The 20,736-nt window shown below is 37.1% G+C and overlaps 1 protein-coding gene across 5 annotated transcripts in view; it reads left to right on the forward strand.

Annotated features, from left to right (window-relative positions):
* Window positions 1-20,736, forward strand: part of LOC117325882 (tetraspanin-18-like) — a 106,095-nt gene that overhangs the window by 39,809 nt on the left and 45,550 nt on the right. Inside the window, exons 1-2 of one of the 5 annotated variants that reach the window (XM_033882382.1) lie at window positions 2,189-2,312; window positions 6,143-6,349. In XM_033882382.1, coding sequence (XP_033738273.1) covers window positions 2,271-2,312; window positions 6,143-6,349 — 249 coding nt within the window. In that variant the 5' untranslated portion in view covers window positions 2,189-2,270. Of the gene's footprint in view, window positions 1-2,188; window positions 2,313-3,339; window positions 3,762-3,843; window positions 3,961-6,142; window positions 6,350-16,921; window positions 17,828-20,736 lie in introns of those variants that run through there. The other 4 variants (XM_033882383.1, XM_033882384.1, XM_033882381.1 and 1 more) reach the window with 4 other exon arrangements.

Below are 20,736 nucleotides of genomic sequence, written 5' to 3' on the forward strand. Positions count from 1 at the left end.
TTTGAGGGTGTGACATTACCTGGCTTAATCGACGATGAAGCGGGCCATTCAGGGAACACTTAGGACCCTACTGATGGCGTATTATTCTACAGTTCATATTCAAGTTTCCATACTTTATTCTGGCGTCTTCGATCTGAAATTAGAATTATGATTTGGCTGAACACTTCATGAAGTTGACCTTGAAACCATGTATACCATAAGCTGACCTTTGTCACCTTTTCTTGGCATCATTTGATTTCTGTGATATATCGGTGAGAAAATCTAAAAGAAGTTAATTTACCCATATGATATCGATCGGCTAATCAAAGATATACACATGAAATATGAAATGTGTGTACCTTTCCTAATCTCATTTCTCTTTATTACCCTTTCAAATGTAAATGGAGATAGGTTTTCTGTCAGAAATGCTAAATTCATATAAATTTCTACAAGTCCATTTTGAGACTTATCTGAAATTCCGTTTTAAATAATATATCAGGCTAGACAGAATGTAACCAGTGCCAAGTTAATCCAGAAATCGCAACTCAGAGGAGGTCGACAGGTCACGTGATGATGCGGGTGGAATGACGGGAAGGAGTCAGTGATCAAGGTTAAAGTCCGCGGCCAATAATTGGTTACTATTTTAGGTAATGTTACAAACGTAAAAAAATATTTTGCCTGAAAATATATTAAAACTATACGAATCCAATCATTGAATCCGTTTTGCCACATGGGTTGGACTTAGAGCGTACTCGCGATATCCACAAGTGTTGGCCTATCCGTATGCGTCTTCGTATTTTTTCTGAGGGAACATCGATAAACTTATAAATATATAATGCGATTGCATGTATTGAACTTTCAATGTTATTACGAGATTTTTTTTCTGATATCATCGCTGCTCTTTGAAAGTAACCAATTAGTGTTATATGTCGCCATGTTTTCTATTGATGAGTTCCTGCAACTTTGGGAAAAAACAGGTGTGAAAGAAACGACGTTGAGATTCTATTTTTCTATACTCTTTCAAACTGCAGACATATGTATCTTCAGCGAAATATCACATGGATCTGTGACGCCATCTGTCTTCTGTGGACGTCATAATGGACCTTAAATGCACGAGCGTTTTACGTGTAATACTAACGATCAATATTTATTTGATGAACAGGCTACGTAATAATTCTCCGAACTTTCTTAAATCAATTACAAAACCCCCTCCCTTCTCTAAAAACTGAAAATCAGGAAATTATTTTACGTTTCTTTATGAAAGTAATTAACTTGTCAGAATCGCTATACTTGTATATGTCTGTATGAACTAAATCGCAGGATTTGTTATACATTTTTAAAAAAAATCAGTAGGTCAACGGATTAATTTATTTTTTGGAGAAGTGTGTATAACAACACTATATTTATGCAGTGATAACTGTATATGATATTGTGTATATATAGTTATATATTGGCATTTGTATGAGCTCCACACGTGCAGTACTTGTATTGTGTATATACATTACTAGCACCTGCCAATTTGTTTATCGTATCAACATGTCAAGAATGCAGGGCTAATAATTCCCAGTAACTCCGCGATGATCTTCTCATCAGTAGATGTTTTGTGACTCGGGATACACTGATGTGTATATAAGCACAATCTAATGTCATATAGATGGCTTTAATCGTTAGTACAGTGCTTGGAAACACTAACAGATTTTTTTTTTCACTTCTTGCTTAGAACTGTGGACAGGTATGTGACACCCTTTCTGATACTGGGTGTCGATTCCGATTCCGGAGGTTATAATTTTCTGTGTACTTCCGGTACATAAAAAGTGCTGAGTTTGATCACCGGGAGATGTGGAGGGACTGCTTTTTCGCTGTTAATGGTTAGGGAGGTTTGATTTGTTTGTTTTGGCTATCATGTTCCATTTGACAGTGTTTAGTAAGTACTCGGATGATATATATATATATATGTGGGTTTTGATGACTTTCGTTTCAGTCCAAAAACTTTCGCTCCGTCAGTTGTTCAAAGTCAATGTGATATGATTCGATTTCGATATAATTTTGTTTTCTAAAATTGGATGAGTGTTTTTAAGTATACTATTTATATATTTGTCGTAAAGTTTTTAAATATATGTGGACAGTTATAAGGATATAGATGAGGCTCCCTGTGTCTGAGTACCGAGTATAACTTCTACTGTAAGGTATCGTATGTTCGTATCTACAGATCGTTCGCCGAGGTTGAACTTTAAATGCTGTCAAACGTTATATTCCCTCTTGAGACAAATTTCGGCAGAATCAGATAAAGCATGGAGTTTTACGACGCATTTGACGACAAGGCTACACTACAGGTAAAGTCCACACGTGAGAGTCAGGACTAAATAAGTCCCTGGTAGGAGTGTGTACGTCATTGTGTAACATGTACCAGGGGTGTTATATAGTCTACATTTGTACTCAAATGTCAACTGGACTGATACAATGTTCCCAGTCCGGTGCCGTCAAATGTCAATCACACTTGTGATGCACTTTATAAAGACATTTTGGTGAATTATACGTTTTATATACGTCCATAGGGGTGCTTTCCCTTCCTCACAGGCAAGAAGTTACAATCCATTTTCTTAGCTTGACGTGTATTTACAGCTTTTAGTGGATTTTTTTGTGACTTAAATTACAAAATGGTTTACACCATTTGTAATTGAAGTTTAAATGCATAATCTTATTTAAATAACATTTCGCAGGAATTAATGGCTACTCTTTGAGAAGCATTTATTGGACATTGTGTCTCTCGTTTTAGTAGTTTTGACTTTTATTGTTTTCCGGTCGATTCCGATTAGAACAAGTGCTTCTTGTTGCTTTTTATAAGATTTGTGTTGTTATTTGGTAAACAAAAGCATACCGACTAGTAGCATTGTTGAACAACGTCGCCTCGCTTACTGTGGTGTATTCCATCTTGTCATTGTCATTCCTGACTCCGTAACACACAGGCGCCAAACTGGATGGCAACTGAACGACTCCGAGAGATGACGAAACCAGTTTTCTTCCTGATTGCAGTGTAATTAGAATAAGGATAGTCTATTTATTCTTTCGTTTTGTTGCTAGGTTGTTATAGGGGGATAATGAAATGGACGTCTCATCGATTTAATACAGGCAAAGACACAAGTAGCAAGCAGCACTAGTTTTAAATCCATTACTCTATGGCTGCGCTCAATATATTGATTGATAAATAAAGCTCCGGAGTGAAAAAGCATCTAGATTTATCATCGCGACAGTGTTATGTATCAAATTGGACTAAATACTAATTCCGATGGACACGTAACAATGTACTCATACAGGAACGAGAGTTTGATGCTTAGCTGGTCTCCATGTAGCTCCATGAACGCGAAACACTACGTCCCCGGCTTGTTTAAGGGTGACAGCCATATGTTGGAAAGCCGTGTTAGGTAGGAGGTAGTTTTACGGTGAAGAGCTGTACGTAGGAGCTAGGTATATATAACCACATATATAGGCTCCCTCCGCCTTAGCGTCACTGTCATTTAAACACTTGCTGTATGTATAAGGTATACCGGCTCTAAGTGACGTCGACACCTTATTATCAGTCGCTCTGCACTGATGAACTTACCTTGATGTACAAAGCAGGTCATCATAGTGGAAACCAGTCGCGAGCTTGACCACTCAACACTACCACTGTTCGGACTGTTATCATGGACATCAATGAATATTTAATTGTGAATTCATACATGTTTCTCTGAACCTTTTAAGGTGTATGATTATTCAAGGATATTGTACTTTTCACACGAAAGGTAAGTAAACATTAATGGCGATATAGGTAAAGCTTGATTTAAACGTGTACCGCACATGTATATATATAGCTGCCGACAGGGATGTAGTATATTCTGTCTATATACGTCTCTAGTATCGACGCTTAAACTCATACCCGTTTTAGTGTATAGTGGGGTCCGGATTTATATGACGTTATGGATTTTGTGTTGTTAAATACCTGTAAGTATATTATTATTCATAAGATGTATATAATATATATTTAGGGTTGAACCCCTGACCCCAGATTGAACGTAAACAAGCTCCGGACAATGGAGGGACCATGACCATATCGGGGCAACGGACCGAGGCTAGGGCTGCTTTATATTTATAATGGGTTCTCTGTGTAGGTATGGGAACTAAATCGATGTGCAGTTTTATATAGGTCAATCGTATGATTTATCAGACCCTACGGGGCCTAAACCTCAATACAGGTGGATGTTGTTGACAGATAGGCGATGTTGGCTTTCATTAAATGTAGGTATATTTTGAAGGTGAAGTTAGGTTCGTGTTAGTTTTAACTCATCACTCATAACGTTGTCAGCGTCAGTGATTAATAGCGCCATGTTAATTGTTTATACTACGGTATACATTATCCTATAATTAATTGAATTTTAATAGTGTACCGAGTGATATTTAATTTAGAAAGTAAGTACGTGCACAGATAGATATTTAAAATGGCGTTCATATTCTAACACAATAAACTAGTATGTACATGTATATATAGTATCTGTTATGAACTTATGACATAAAATAGACTTTGTTTGGCCTACGCACCTGCTAATATCAAAATATGTTTTGTTTTCACCCTTCATTACACAGAACAATGCCCAATATAAAGCTTTTTTATTATATGCAAAACACATGTGATAGGTAATGTGGTGACAGGGACATCAGGACAGTTATTTTCTATAGTGATTTTTTTTTTAACAAAAAGTTCTTTTCCCAAAAAATGACTTTACATACCAAGAGAGGTGTCCACGCGGAACAAGTGTTAATAAATTGTAAACAGATTGAGGGAAACAAGAACGAGGAAGATATTAGTTCTGATACAATGAAGTGCTCGATATACAACTGAAACAGTATCTTTTATGTCCGTTCCAAAAAAAAAAAAAAAAAAGGATGAACATCATTAATCTGATAAATTCAGCCAATCAGCGTTGATATGCTAAGTGCATTAATTTGCAATGTATTGTCTAGGAATTAAGTCCTCCAATCCATACATAAACTACCAGTTCTGTGTAAAATATCCCCTATGTGTGTATATATATAGTCTATATAAGTCCTGTTTACCCTAAAGTTGATCATCTCGGGTAGATTCAAATTGAGCCAATCGGTGGCGTTGAATGCCGAGATGAAATGAAACTGCAATAGACTGAAACTAACACGCCTATGATGAATTATATTCTATAAAACCTCCTGATATTATTTGATTCAAAATAAATCTTGTTTTCTCACAATAAATAGTAAAATGTCGATTATAATAACCAAACTTTTGGCATTTATATGTTTCTGATAGGTAAAAAAAAATGAATATGACAACTTTCTGACTCTTATAGTATAATTCTATATACATAATCTTATATACTGGAGAAAACCAAACGTAGTTGTAGGTTCTTAAAACTGGCTCTACGATAGATTTTTCTGGTAAGATTTGAAAATCTATTTGAATTTTTACACCAATGACCTACATTTTGTGACAGTTATTGTTAAAATGTTGACACAATATTACTGTTCCTAGTTTGAATATGTATTTCTATATCTGGCTTGTCCTGACATGATGTAAACACTTGGTAAGGGTGTGGGCTTTCGGCAGTGTTAGGTAATTAAAGGTTTGGGTCACCATGTAGTTCTATTTTATGTATACATTTCCTTGGCGTTGGTTGGTTGTTCGTGTTTGTATTATCCCGATCGTGGTGTGTGTTTGTGTGTGTGTAAACGACTGCCCAGTCTCGGTAATATTTCCAGCAAATACCAAAGATTTGCATTCCGATATCATTTACTTCGGAATCCCTCGTTATTTAGTGATTTATCGTATTAACTATATATTGACATATTAGGTCAGTGACATTTGACCCCATTCCATAATCCTGTGTAGCGTTTATCTGCTCCAGACTGGCCTTTAATACGAAAATATGTTCTGTGTTTCATTCCCACGTTAAGCATATTATTCTTTCAGATTGATTGATTTTGATATTCCACTTCGATATGATTTATATATGTAAAATTGTGATGTGATTAAGAAAAGTCATGAAGAATAATTTCGCTATCATATGCTGAATTATTTAAACTATTTTGAACTATCAGAGCGAGATGACCCTTTCTGTGTATGAATCCCAACATTATAAATACGTTTTGTGAACAGGTTAGGAAATTCGGACATAGGCACGGGAATTCAGACGGCCATATCAGTCATATCAGTTCCGACGCCGACAGTATGGCTCTAACAACTCTCAGCAAAGATGACAAGAAGGACAAGAAGAAAAAGAAGGAGAAAAAGAGTAAAGATAAGAAAAAGGATAAAAAATTACAAGAACCTTTTCTGGGAGGCGCCAGCAATAGGGGCGACAAGGTATGTTAGTATGGAGTTTTCTGAACTTCTGACTGTATAAATAGTTACTCACATTGTATAGTACTACGGTTTGTTGTGTGTAGTCAAGTTTAACTTTGTATACTCAAATAGCGTGAACTCACATCAAGTTATATGATAATACTAGTACTCACAGTGATATAGTGTGTTAACTCGTGATCTTGTACATTATGAATAATCAAATGATGTGTCTGATCATACCCCGCCATCTTATTCAAAGATCAGAATAAACCAGTATTCATTTAAACTATCATACGTCCAATCGTCTGAAGATGTACAATAATGTCTGGATGGAAGGTCAAGGCTACGAGTAGCGACCAATATCAATCATAGTAATCGAGTGTTACAACGTCACTTCCGGTTTACGACTGTTTTTTGGAAGGCGAGTGCGCTTTCCAGAGCGCCACCCCGACACTACAAGTGGGACACACAAACGTCATGCTCAATATGGATGTGTCATGTTTTACACTACAAAATAGCTATATTAAACAGTTTTATAAGAAAGATGATGGGTCAAATCACGTGTTATGAATTAAATCCCATAACTTGTTTAAAGTCCCCTAAAGGTAACACAAAGCTTTTTGAATGAACTTCATGATTTAAATGTATATCGTATCAGGTTTATTTTTTAGTTTTAAATCCATTGATTATTTGTATAGCTGTCTTACTATTATCATTTTGATCTTAAAAATCTGCACTGCTCTTAATCCTTGTAATGAAGTTTACCTGAACATTTACCCCTTCGTCAGGATTGAAATTTATTTTGTATTATCACGTACAAATCATCGTGCTATCCCCGTTTAAACTAATTCAGCCGATATCCTATATTTGGCGTTTAATTGGTTGTGATTCTCCCACCTACAGTTAACTTGCAACAAGAAAGGATAGTCGCTTTAAATCGTTAACACTGGTTTTCCACATTGCCTATTGACGTGGCTTATATGAAACGTGTGTCTGTTGTCAATATTGTAATTCAACAACAGGAATTGATTTTTCGAAAATAATTTTAAAACATCGGTCATTTTATACTCCAGAGTCTCCCATATATATATATAACATCGACACAAAACTTTAAAGCGATAATTCAGGGAAGAACAAATACAATGACGTAGCAGTAACAGCTGTTGCGTCATCAATAATGGTGTACACATTACATAATCTGTCAGCAGAGAAAAATAAAACGTTAGTTCTAAATACTGTTTGTTACATTGGTCATCGTGATCACAATTCCTGGTGATTTCAAGTTGTTTTATTAGAATTTCAGTAGAATTTTAAAAAGATGGTTCTATATGACAGATTTAAGTCAGTATGGTTGATCAGTGGTGCGTTTTAATGTCTGTCTACTCAGGCAATTAATTTGAGTACACGTGACCGGATGTGACGCCATGTTCCCTATCCGAGTTTTAAAATTGGTGACATTCATACAATTGTTGCCAGTACCGTGTCACGAAGCGTGTCTATATGAAAAAGTTGTTCATTGGTTCATGCCTGTGATACCTGATGGTAGTTACTTTTGTCTGGGACTGAACGTCCTCGCAATGACCAGGGACATACATGTGTATGAGGAAAGAAGGAAAAGCTGGTAGGAAGGAAGTAAATAAAATATAGCTTGCAGTTGCTGTGACACTAGAACAGCTTTTTGCAAAGAGTGGGGAGGGGGTTGTCCTACATTTGTCTCCTACATAATGATCTTAGCTATCGCGACTATGTTAAACCAGAAAACAGATCATATATATGACGTACGCGATGTAAAAGCAAATTGTTTTGCCGATAGAAATGAGCTTTCGAACATTCAGTTTTCGCCTACGTTTTCTAGCTACACAGTGTCTTGTTACATTCTGAACCTTTTATTGCAAGGCGAGTTTATAACAGTCTCGTATAACATGTCAACTGGAATTTGATGACAGTGTCAATGTAGGTTTTCTTCGAGACTCCATTCTCATTATCAGGTGGATTTTAATGTGGATCTTGTGAAATACAGATCAGTGGCGTAGGAAGTCGTCAAAAAGTGGGGGGGCAAAATTTGTTTAACCTTAAATTTTACGCACTAAACAAATCGTATGCCATCTCCGCAAAATTAGCCAATAATTATCATTTCAACATCCCATGATAATTTGGATAATTTATGTAGTACAAAATAATTTATTTACGCAAATCAGGATATATTATTTATGGCATCAATGAATCACCAGGGCCGGCCAGGATTTTGGAAAGGGCGGGGGTCCAGTAATTTAGTAATAATGCGAGCGCCGTAGGCGCGAGACGATTTTTTTTTTTTTTTTTAACGAGGGGTCTGAGGGGCCGCCCAGCGGGTCCAGGGCAGCGCCCTGATAGGGGGTTCAAGGGGGTCTAAGCCCTCCGCGGAAAATGAAATATAGCACATTTCCAATAATTCGGGATTTTTTTTTTTTTTTTAACGAGGGGTCTGAGGGGCCGCCCAGCGGGTCCAGGGCAGCGCCCTGATAGGGGGTTCAAGGGGGTCTAAGCCCTCCGCGGAAAATGAAATATAGCACATTTCCAATAATTCGGGATCAGGCGCGGATCCAGGAGTTTTCGAAAGGGGGGTCCAGTAATTAAGTGATCATGCGAGCGCCGTAGGCGCGAGCCGATTTTTTTTCCCTTTTTGCGAGAGGTCTGGGGGCCGCCAAGCGGGTACCAGGGTGGCAAAGCCCCCCTGTGAATCTGCAATCGAAAGGGGGGCAGTAATTTAGTGATAAAGCTAGCGCCGTAGGCGCGAGCCGATTTTTTTTTGTATTTCCTCGTACCTGTTGGTAAATAGTATCACTCGATTCACGTTAAAACCGCGCATTCTTATTCATGTTGTGTTTCTGTCTTGTTCTCATTATGAACTCAATTAACTTCACAAAATATCATCAGTGCAGACGACCGACACACAGGTCTGAGGATTGATATACTAGTATAAAAGTCGGAATGTTCCGGATGTACAAGATAAAGTTTTTATCGTTGCCTTCAAGAAAACATTATCGGTTCGAAAATATACAGATATTTATCGAAATGAATATATAAATTCGTGTTTTTTCCCCTTTTTTTTAGATTTTGGATGTCTAAAAGTGGGGGGGCAAAAAGATATGTTTGCCCCCCCACTGTAAAAAGTGGGGGGGGGGGGGCAATTGCCCCCCCTGCCCCCCCCCCGCTTCCTACGCCACTGCAGATATATACATTTTAATGCTGTGTATGTCTCTGGCGAACCCATTGAACGTATTCACTACAGTCTGTACAGTTGGCGTGATTTTAAATAGCCACATCGGACTGGTTTAAGGAAGAACATATCCTTCAATGGGTCGGTGTATTTCGTCAGAAATATGTATATTTGGTAATGCTATGTAGAGAATTTGTGGTATCACTCCCCTCGCTCATTGGTAGTTTACCTTACTATCACACTTTGATTCAGAGCTTTGTATACAAATATCTCCATGTAGGCCATTTATACTTTAAAATGTTGAAATCCTCGGCCATCCCGAGTTACCCGTTGGTAACGTGATATATTGTCGGGGTAACGAGCCTTTACCGCAGACAGGGGGTCAATTTTTGTTATCGGCCTACCTGGATCAGATATATACAAGCCCAGGTAGGGGTCGCTTGATAGAAGAGTTATCGGCGGACGATCGATATTGTATGTGTACCTAGGGCACAAATCTACCCAACTTTCAAGTTTGCTCATGCAGGCGGCGGGTGTGTGACGTCACGTATTTGTCAACTTCGTTCTATATCCGGTAAAATACCGACGTCGTGCGTTGTAAACAAGACAATTTAACAGGAATAAACGCACTTGTTTGTACCGATGATTGTACACTCGGTGAAATATACGTATCGTGAGCTCGACGTTATAGGTTATGCAAGGTGCAAAGATAAGATATCTAGAAAGGTTCCGGTATTGTGTCGATTTCGCTTACCCATCCTAAGCATTAGAAGGTATAGGTAAATGTAGATAGGTAGTTCATATGTAGATAAAGAATTTATGAATAAATGAATGAATGAATGAATGAATGAATAAATAAATAAATAAATGAATGAATGAATAAGAAATAGACTTTGTTTGAATAAAAAAAATGATTTTGATAATTTTTAACAGTTACAAGTTAAAGAATGATAATAAAAACGTACAGTATATTATCAAATAGAGAGCAGCATTGTACGTGTTATATTTTTAGACTCGATCTGGCTTTTTTCCATCATATGTAACCGTATACAGTTTATGTGTTGAAAATCACGAAGCTGAATTTATTATGGTTTTAAAGATTTATACATTTTGAATTTCTATATGCATTTGAATGCGTGTTTACGGATAGAGAAGTTCTGACCCCTATTACACTTGGAACTAGGTTAGAACATTATTAACGTTGAATTGAGGTAAAACATTCGAAAAATGTCATGTTATGAGATAAAAAAAACTCGAAATAGATGACGTTTTAGTTTGGTACGGGTTGTAATATTTAACGCTAGATAAAGTACAAATAAGCACGAAGCAAAACTATTGTAAACTATTTGAAATTGATTATATATTGAGGAGGCCTGGAACAACTTGTTACAGGTCGTTAGGACCAGAATCTCTGGTCGATGATGACAATAGCTGTTGTTCTTATTGTGCTACAGGTTGTTGACACTGGGGAATACTCGCGAATAAATAGTTAAACGGGGTATAGGGCTGTAATACGTTCACACATGAAACCTCGAAAACACACGTGTCATGGATACTAATAGTTAACGGGTTTATTATAACAGCTCGGGAACACAACTAATTAGTACGGTTATGTTGCTATTAACAATTGACAACGCTAACACGGGGACAATCCAACATGGCTCCCGGCAAAGTCGACAGCGACCGTTCTCCAGCGTCAGTAGCCATTGTGGCGAGAGCGTGTGCAGAAGCAAAGCGATCTGTTATCGATAAGACATCACTGAAATGTGTGCAAAGTTAGCATGATCGCTCTATTGTCATCATTATTGCGTTTATCTTCCCGGACAATAAACTATTGCTTCTTAATCATTTAGGCCCTTGTACGCAAGACGGCTAACGCAGATAGGGCGTTTCTTCCGGTCTCTACAGACCAAATTTTAACTCTCGCCAACCACTGACTCGTATCTATGTTACAACTAGTGGTATCCACGGTGACATAGACCAGGATGACATGTGAAATCCTCCTGTAAACACCAAGAACAGCTCAGCTCCCGCATTGAAGATTATCTAGTTGTCACTTCGTATTAAAAAAATTCTCAAAAATTCTCTCTTGCTCTCCCTTACGCCTTTGAATAACAGAAATACGTCTGTACTTTGTTGGTAATTCAGGCGTATTAGAAACATTCAGAATTTATTCTAACGGTCCCCCTATCTTTCTTATTGTGAAATAGATCATTTCCAGTATAATTTTCGGTCCTCCTACCCCCACCCCCACCCAATCCCCCTATTTAAATTCATGCTATGTTCCACTATTTATAAAAAAAAATCGTTTCCAGAAGAAATCCCCACCCCCTGACGTCCCCTCTTTCCCCCTATTTAGAGATAATTCTTTCACAGTAAAATCGGCATCTCCCCCTATTCCTCCCTATTCAGACTATTCAGAGATTATGTTTTTCAGCAGAATTGGCGTCCCCTCTTTTTCCCTTTTTAGAGATAATTTATTTACAGTAGAAATTCCGGTGTCCCCTGTTAGAGAATTATTTTTACAGTAGAATTGCCAGTCTCCCCAGCCTATAACCCACCCCTCGTTGATACGGCACATTATTGCAGAGGACTAGAATAGAGCCGTTTTGGTTCGGCAGCGATTAGGTTTAGTTGAACGGTGATTGACGAGATGCTTTTTTGTGTGCCGAGATTTGGCGTTTTGTGTGGTAAATTATTGATGGTACTAGTTACGGGTTCTCTTGTTATCAGGAGTGACAGATTCGTTAGCCGCCAGATCTCCGGCGATATTGCGTCAATAAATTCATAGATAAAGTGAAGTTTAGCTGCTTAAATATTAAACAAATCCTCACTGGGTCCATGTCACGTACTGACAACTGTCGTATTGTTTTGCTAAAAAGTGTTGAAAATAATGACTTTCTCGGCAAAGTCTTAACACTGTAATAAAGAGTTTGAAGGCAAGCCTACGTAATCACGCGGCAGCAAATGTGCCCCATGTAATCTGCCAGCAACACTTAAACATCGCTCTCTCCGTGTTTAGATTTTGATATCATTAAATATTTAATCTTGGATAAATTCCAACTGCCAAAAATATCCCATATCCGCGAAACAAATCCTTTTGAAATGATCAGTGTATTCGATTTTTCCAAATTCTCACCTCTGTGATATTTTTCGTGTCATGTGGTTTAAGGATGCATGCTACATTGCTATTGCACTACAGCCTTTCCGAGATTATTAAAGTATATTTGGTAATTTGCATTTAGTGTAATTAATTAAACACTCTCGTGTAGAAATGGTGAGGTGACAAAGCGCCGATGAGGCACTCTCTAACCTTCCCCAACAGTTGTGTTTTATAGTACTAACACTGGTATAGACATGCACATTAAATTAAGGTGTACGGTACAATACAAAATTTGTAATTCAAAACACAACAGCTTCATCGAGTTACTATGAACAAGCTTAACGTTACTAATATAAACTCGAACAGGTGCACTAATTGTATTTTGGATAATGCACGTTTGGATTGAAATGAAAACATGTACGAATGCATCATGCCATACAGCTCTACCGATACCCTTGATTAACTGAAATATATACCTGTGAAGAGAGCGGAGTTTGTCATTTGGCTTTGTACTGGGTATAGGGGTTAGTGTATAGGCGTGTGTTATTGTCGTGACAGACCAGTGTTACACCTCCGTACTGATCTAGAATGGTGGAGGGGTCCAGACAATGGAGGTGTAATTGGTCGGAACCTGTACTCCATTATTTGCCAACATAATGCTACACTATTGTAGGTTTTTATCAGTCTCTTGAATAGAAGCCTGTACAGTGTACTACAATGTTTCTTTATCCGGACGAATCATTCGGCACATTTTAACGAGCGATTACATATACATCCAGTTAATGGTAGATTATTTTCTAAATATAGCACTCTGGGTGGTAGAATGTGTTGTACCACAATACTTATAATGTGGAATAGAGATATGAAATGGTTATGAGAAAAAAATATTGTTTTTTTTATGCAGAAATTTATTATTTGAAAAATCATTACAAAATAGTGATCCATGTAATATTTCCTATGTAATGGTAAACTATACTCCAAATATAGCACTATGGGTGATAGAATGTGATGTACAACAACACTTCTAAAGTTGAATAGAAATATGAAATGGTGATAAGTAAAAGACTGATTTTCAGGCAGAAATTTATTATTGGGAAAATTATTCCGAAATAGTTATCAATATAATATATCCTATATAACTCTGAATCACGTCACGGTTTATTGACATAAGTACTATGTAATAGTAATAATTATCTTATACTGGATACTTGTAGTACTCAATAGCATTTCATCAGTGAACGATACGCACTATCAAATTATAGGTTCAACAATTCCATCTGAAACGTAATCACTTTATAAAAGCTTCATGAGTCATCCCTGGTAATTAATGAAATCATTTTATGTATAAAAAGGAAAACCTCGTACGTTAGAATCTCTGTTAAAACATAAACATGTTAATAAAGCATTTTGCATGAACTCTTTAAGTTTTGTCCTTAAGTTCTCGCCATGTGGGACTGCATTGGTGCCTTCGAATACACCACAATAAGAAAAAAAAATCGAGAGAAAATGACAGTAAAAAAAGAAACAGCCAGAACACAAGAGGATGGGTGTTGTTTTCAGAGGTAAAATATAATTAACAAATATTTCTAAGATAGTTGACACCGTCCTTTTTGTGAGCTCATTAAGAAGGGAATACGTCCATTTAACAAATACCACTCGTATTTTTACTTTTGATATTTTCAATATGATCATGAGTTAAATGTCATTGAGTACGACTTCCAGTCGGTGAAGTCTATTTCGGTGTTTGGTTTTTGTGTACAGTAGATAAGTGGTTGATCGTGCCTGATTCACCTAACATGAAGTATATGCCAAAGGTCCGTTCTTGACGTAATGTTTGAATTGCTAGAAAGCCAATGATGCCCAACAGACCCCTCCTTATACTGTGACTCGCTGTTTTGTGCGCCGTGCGTTGTGTTGTGGGTAATATCTTGCCATGGAAATCTCTGCTATTGTTTCGGAAACTAAATGTCAAATGTTAGCAGGAATTTTGTTTAAGTTTGACAAGGACGGCATTCATTTGACATTCATATTACAAATATTAATGTCCCTGATGAAAGTAAATTCCATGAAGCGTGATCTGCCGCTTCATGTTGATATTGCTGGTGAATACGTACACTATCAGTAGTAATAGCGATTTCGAAATACTGCAAACCAAAGCCAGGATCCCAAGGGCAAGTCATATATAGGTACGCACAAATCGTTGCCCTACACGGAAAGCAAAGTGACCATTCATCCGCTGGGTATTCGACCAAGAGTATCATCATCAGGACTCCCGGTACGAGCGCGTGCTTTGGTCGTCGGTGAGGCGATCACGGAGGCGGACCTTTGGTACCATGATAAGGAAGCACAGATACGGCCATGCGCTGTTACGCATCGGCCGTCTACGTGTTTGTCTGCATGCAATGAACAGAACGTTTAAATTATGCAATAGTGATTTGTACACACCATCGATAGACAAATACATTGACTGGTTGTGATTTGAAATTCTGGTATCTCAGCTTTGATTTGTAAAATAGAGCATGCATCCAATTGTATGGCCTATACAGCATCTTAGGAATATATGATTCAATAGATAAAGCAGTATTCAGTGCTTTGGATGCTGTCTCTGTCCATCATAGGTAAAACGAGAAGCAGACAACGAATCTGACACTCCTTGCTGTGCTGCCCTGGCTATTCACGGTCACAGGCAGAATTTGAACCTCGCTCCGACACCTTCCCTGATCGAGGTGATAATATCGACACTTCAAGCTCTGAATTTGACAAGTTACACGCGAAATCCCGTCCAGATCTGTATCTGATACTTTAGCTAAACCGCCAATACCAATACTTCCACCAAACGGCACAACACAATTATTGACAAAAACATCAGGTTCGTTTGTACACGCTTATCTTTCTGTTGTCACGTGAATTCGATATTTCGCTCTTTCCCTATTATATACACCACTTGCCTACAATAAATATGTTTCTAATGCTTTTAGGATACCGTAATTTTACGGTATACACTGACTATGACGCCAGATCGTGTGGTCGGCAGTGAAAGGGAGATTTCCTTGGTTTGGACAATATTGCCAATATTTAAAATAAAAATGAAGCTATTTATGCTAATTATATTGTGGAAGATAAATCGGCTTCGAGCTTTGGTTCAAATGTACTGTACTTGACAGCTTCCATATGTCCGAAACTGCTTATAAATCAATATCATTTTGAGGTTTGAGTTTAAGGCAAACGTTTCTTTATAGATTTAAAGCTTTGACGTTTTGTTTTTAATTTTAGTAGTTAAAAGCTGTGAAACCGATTTTGGAGATGGTTAACTCGAAGCAAATGTGATGTGTATACATTATACCATACACATGTCTTCGCACATTGCGTTACTTAATTTGATCAAAAAGACCAATACATGTATTTGAAGGTTTCCATTTTCAGTACCAGTTTCCAATTAAAAAAAACACACTTAAATCATTGATTTAAATGGTCTTAAAAAAGATATGCACTGGAACGGTATTATTCATATAAAAAACACAACATTGCGACTGTTCTTTTAAAAACTGCTTGAAAACTCGTTTTATTGAGAACAAAACAAAACTTTATTTATTTATTCATGTGTTATAAATAAGTGTTTTGAAAAAAAGAAACGTTGAGTAAGTTTTTAGTAATTGACTTGATAGTACACCATGTAGCAAACTTTTTGACTAAAATGAAGTATTTTCATCGTTTGTACAAAATATACAGTAGGCTTATATTAATTGTTATCCATTTCCTCTCGTAGTGAATGAATGGACAGTTTTATGTTTCCCTAAATATTTAATTTTAAGGTCACGGACAATCAATTTACTTAACAAACTGCATTGTCCATAACGGTGTTGTATTCCGTACTACTGCCAAATCCCTCTTTTCAATTATTTTGTTTTCATTAAAATTCATACATTCACAAACTATTACAAAATTTTACTTTTATTCCATCACAACAAACCATGCGTTACTCTGACTGATGAGGCTGTTTGGAAGTATTATCTGTGCCGAGTGCTCTCTCAGTTCAGTTGAGAATTTCCGTGGCCTTGTTTTCTCGTAGTAATTAAAGCTTCTTGTGGATGTTTTGCCCATATTAGCACAAGATTTCAGATGAGCTCTGTTGACACATCGTGCTTATTCTTTTCGAGAATTTGAACAGCTGGTTATTGGAAAGCTCTTCATGGACAGACCGATTCAAAAAGGAAACTATATTGCCTTAAAATGCTGTCGTTCGCATTCTGTGTACTGTATAGTATTTTAGACGTCACGAAAATCTATTTTGATACCGCCCAGATATGACTTACTCCACGCAGCTGTTATTAAAAGCGGATGAACGGATTACATTAAGACGTATAATATAAAAGTGGTAACTGAACTTCGACAACCATCCCCAGGAGTGCAAAATCTGATAAGGAATAAATCAAGAGAGATAATGCGTAGTATATAAGTCCGATTAGCCGGGTAGCCTTCCTAAGTTAGTGTACCAAGATTGCCATTGATTTGGCCGTGTGAGATCGATGTGTGGTGCTCTACCATACGTACGGAGATGCCATGTAATGCCACGGACTTCTACTCCCAGAGACGCTACTACGGAATGGTTTACGAAAATCATACACAGCTAGAGGCTGATATAGAGCTAGGTTTGTGAAAATTGCGTCATATGGTAAAATAATCGAGTGAGGCACCATCTACTTGGAAGTTTCGTTACGGATGGTCGCAGTCTTCTTGTACTGTTTACAGTAAAAATAGTAAAACAGGTGACACAGTCACCGAACAGCTTTTGCAGCTATCGCAAATTAATTATGATCCGTACGTTAGGTAAATAGCTGTTTACCTGTAAAATAGCTATAGGTTTTTTCTACTGAACTATATTGGCAGTGTGTATGTGACCAATGAAAATTGTGTTAGCAGTTCATAAATAATATCTTACGTTCATGAAACAAATTAGATGAAAACTGACAACGACGTCGGTAGGTGTGAGTGCCGCTTGGGGAATATAGTATTGGCTGTTCGCTTCATCTGCTACACAATACCCAATCAAGCATCTCCTTGTAGATGATTTGGTGCTGGGCTAGAATGGATCACACCTGAGACCGAAGTTACACGTGAAACTGCCATGGACATCCAGGGCTCGCTTCTATGCGATCTTACGGAGAGTCTGAAATCTCACTGCTCTCTGAGCTTAAGGGTAAGTCTCTCACCACTTCGGCACGTGTAACACCTCATACAGTACACACGTCGGACGCTCGGGGAGAAGCCTACCCCTACTTTCGTTTAGATGGTCTATAAATGTGTTGTAGGTCATGCTTCGGAGATCAATTGTTTCCCGATAAGTCGTTATTGTATTAAACTCTGTGTTGTCGAGGGCATTCTGGTAATGTAGTATTTAATACCGCTATTAGTATTTGTTATTGATTTTTGCAAGATTGTTTTTGTCTATAGATTTTATCAGTGTTTATGAATTATAGCAAATATATGTCATGCAAGGATGTTTTTGATTAATTTTCAGCTATGTTCTTGTGTTCTGACCAATGATAAAAAAACCACTTACTGGTTTTCTTGACCCGACATTCTTCCACTCTAAAACTAAGGTTGTTTATGCAAAGGTGTCCTTGTTGAAAATGTGTCCGAAATATTAGATAAAGATTGTTGCTGACTCAGCTTGTTGTGTATATAATAAATATTGTTTCCGAAAAAAAATATGCTGAATAAAAAGAAAAAAAATACCATGTGAACATTTATTTCGCTTGAATGCTGATTGAGATGTGATTTATATGTTTGTCTGGGACGGAATTGAACATTCAAATTATTTATGTATATATACATAGAATTACAAGTATAATGAAATTGTTTCCCATATATAGTAATTTATGTTTTTATATAATAAAACAGTATGTATTTTATAATATTAGACAACATAAGTCGCTTGACGTCTTGTTAAGCTTGTTTTTCTTATAAAAATAAGTCCATTTGTCAACTTGAATTCTCGGGATGGCTCACTTTGTAATACCAGATATGCCTGCTCCTACAGGTCAAGGTCAGAAGCAGAAATGAAAATTAATATTATGATCGCCATTATGTTTCATATCTGATTGACCTCCTGTGAGCTTTATTGAATACATCAACTCGGCGTCATATTGCAACATAAACATTGACAATAAAATGCATTAACAATGTGGTAAAATTACTAAAAGATAGTTGTTGAAATAATGATAAAGCTGTAGATAAGAATTCAAGTATAAATAGAATGTGTTCGGTATGGTGGTTTGGTTTCGTGTTCTTGTCTCCGTCTAAATAATGTATATCAATTTGTTGTCCTTGTAAAAGCGAGGTGTACATGTATTATAAAGTGTGTAAGATGAGTTTTTTTTTGTTATATGCGAATGTGTGTCCATTTAAATGAGTGTAAAAGAAAGAAAAACATGTTTAATGGAAAAATATAATTTGTGCAAGCTGAAAGTCGAAAACAAATATATATTCTCAGTTCTGAGTGAAAAAAAAAAAAAAAAAAAAAGAATTCATGTGTGCCCTATGGCTGTTATCAATGTCATATATATTTGTTAATTATCAAAATTATTTTCTACATCATGCAAATGAAGTAATTTGTGGTGTATTTTAAGACAGACTGGCGTTGCTCATTTCGAAATGTGAAGATAAGAGAACACATGTCACACAAATGAAATGTGAAATATATCGGCGCATTTTTTACCTAATGTGCATCGATAGAATTTAAAAGAATTATCTGCTATTCTTATCTCCTCGAACTTGAAGACTTGTTAACTACTAAAAAGCTGCCAATTTAATAATGAATAGTTGAAATTGTAAATGTGATCTTTCATAGTGGGGATTGCAATTGTTTTATAAACACGCATTGCGTACCTGCTGTACTGCTTGTGTTCAGCAGAAAGGTGTCAAATGTATCAATTACAAATAAAAACAGAAGCAAAAATGATGCGTCTTTTGTGTGTTTAAAGGGATTTGCATGTCTGCGACACTAAACTGACATGCAAGTCCAGCAGAAAAAATAGACTGTGGTTATCCGAAATAACCGGTTCCAAATTGACCAGCTATTATTGTAAATTATGTTACGGACTAGCTTGCGTGCAGTTAATCTATTGGGCAAGGAATCCATTGATTCTTGGAGCCCACGAGTTTATAATTTCAGATCATTTAACTGCACTATATGACTGCTGGAAATGCTGTGTGTTGCTCTTGTTTTTCATGCAGACAAACATAATCTGCTACCGGCACGCAGTGAATTGAACAGATCATTTCCGGAGTTTTCTTCCGCCATTCTGGTCCGCCATATAGAAATGTTCGTCTCAAAGAAAACGTATATAGTATTGTTCTAGCTTAAATGTAATTACCGGCATGATAGATATCAGATTCACAGAGTCTGTCAACGAGGAAAATATTTCTTTACGTCATGTTGCTTTATCAGCATCGTATCTACTAGGATTGAGAAGTCTAACCGCTGCTGAACTGCTGCCATTTACATAGCATTCCTTGCCATGATATATATACAGTATGTATGATTTCCGTGAGCATCCTTCAGATTTTTTTCGGTGTATTCAAAGCCTGTTTTGGGCAGCTTGTATTCGTTTTGGACCGAAATATCCAAATTGTTCATTATTGATGGCGGACCCAGGAAGTAGGGGCGATACAAGGCCATGGGGACGCCAGGAGGTAGCGTTGCAAAACTCCGATGCACCGGAACCAGCAGGGAAGGCGATATTACAGTAATACCAGCAGTGTGATCTAGTTACGGCCAATTATAGGCTGATGGACCATGAACATCAGCTGGGCTTCAGACTCAGGACCGAGCTTTACTTTTTATATCCTGTTTTAGAAGATATTTGTACAACAACGGGGAGATTAATAACGAGAGAGTTTTTCTTTCTCTTTTGTTAATGACTAGTTCACACTTGGAGGCATCAGAAATTACGGGTGGGTGAGAAATTATCTGCATATACCTTATATATCGAATAATCGATATACTAGACATACGACCAAGCATAATTGCCTGAACAAACCGTTATTAATGATTCAGTGATACGAAGGCACGGTTTAAAAATCATTTACTCTTGCCATGTGAGG

Source organism: Pecten maximus, chromosome 4 (assembly GCF_902652985.1).
Source record: "Pecten maximus chromosome 4, xPecMax1.1, whole genome shotgun sequence".
NCBI classification, from domain to species: Eukaryota; Metazoa; Mollusca; class Bivalvia; order Pectinida; family Pectinidae; genus Pecten; species Pecten maximus.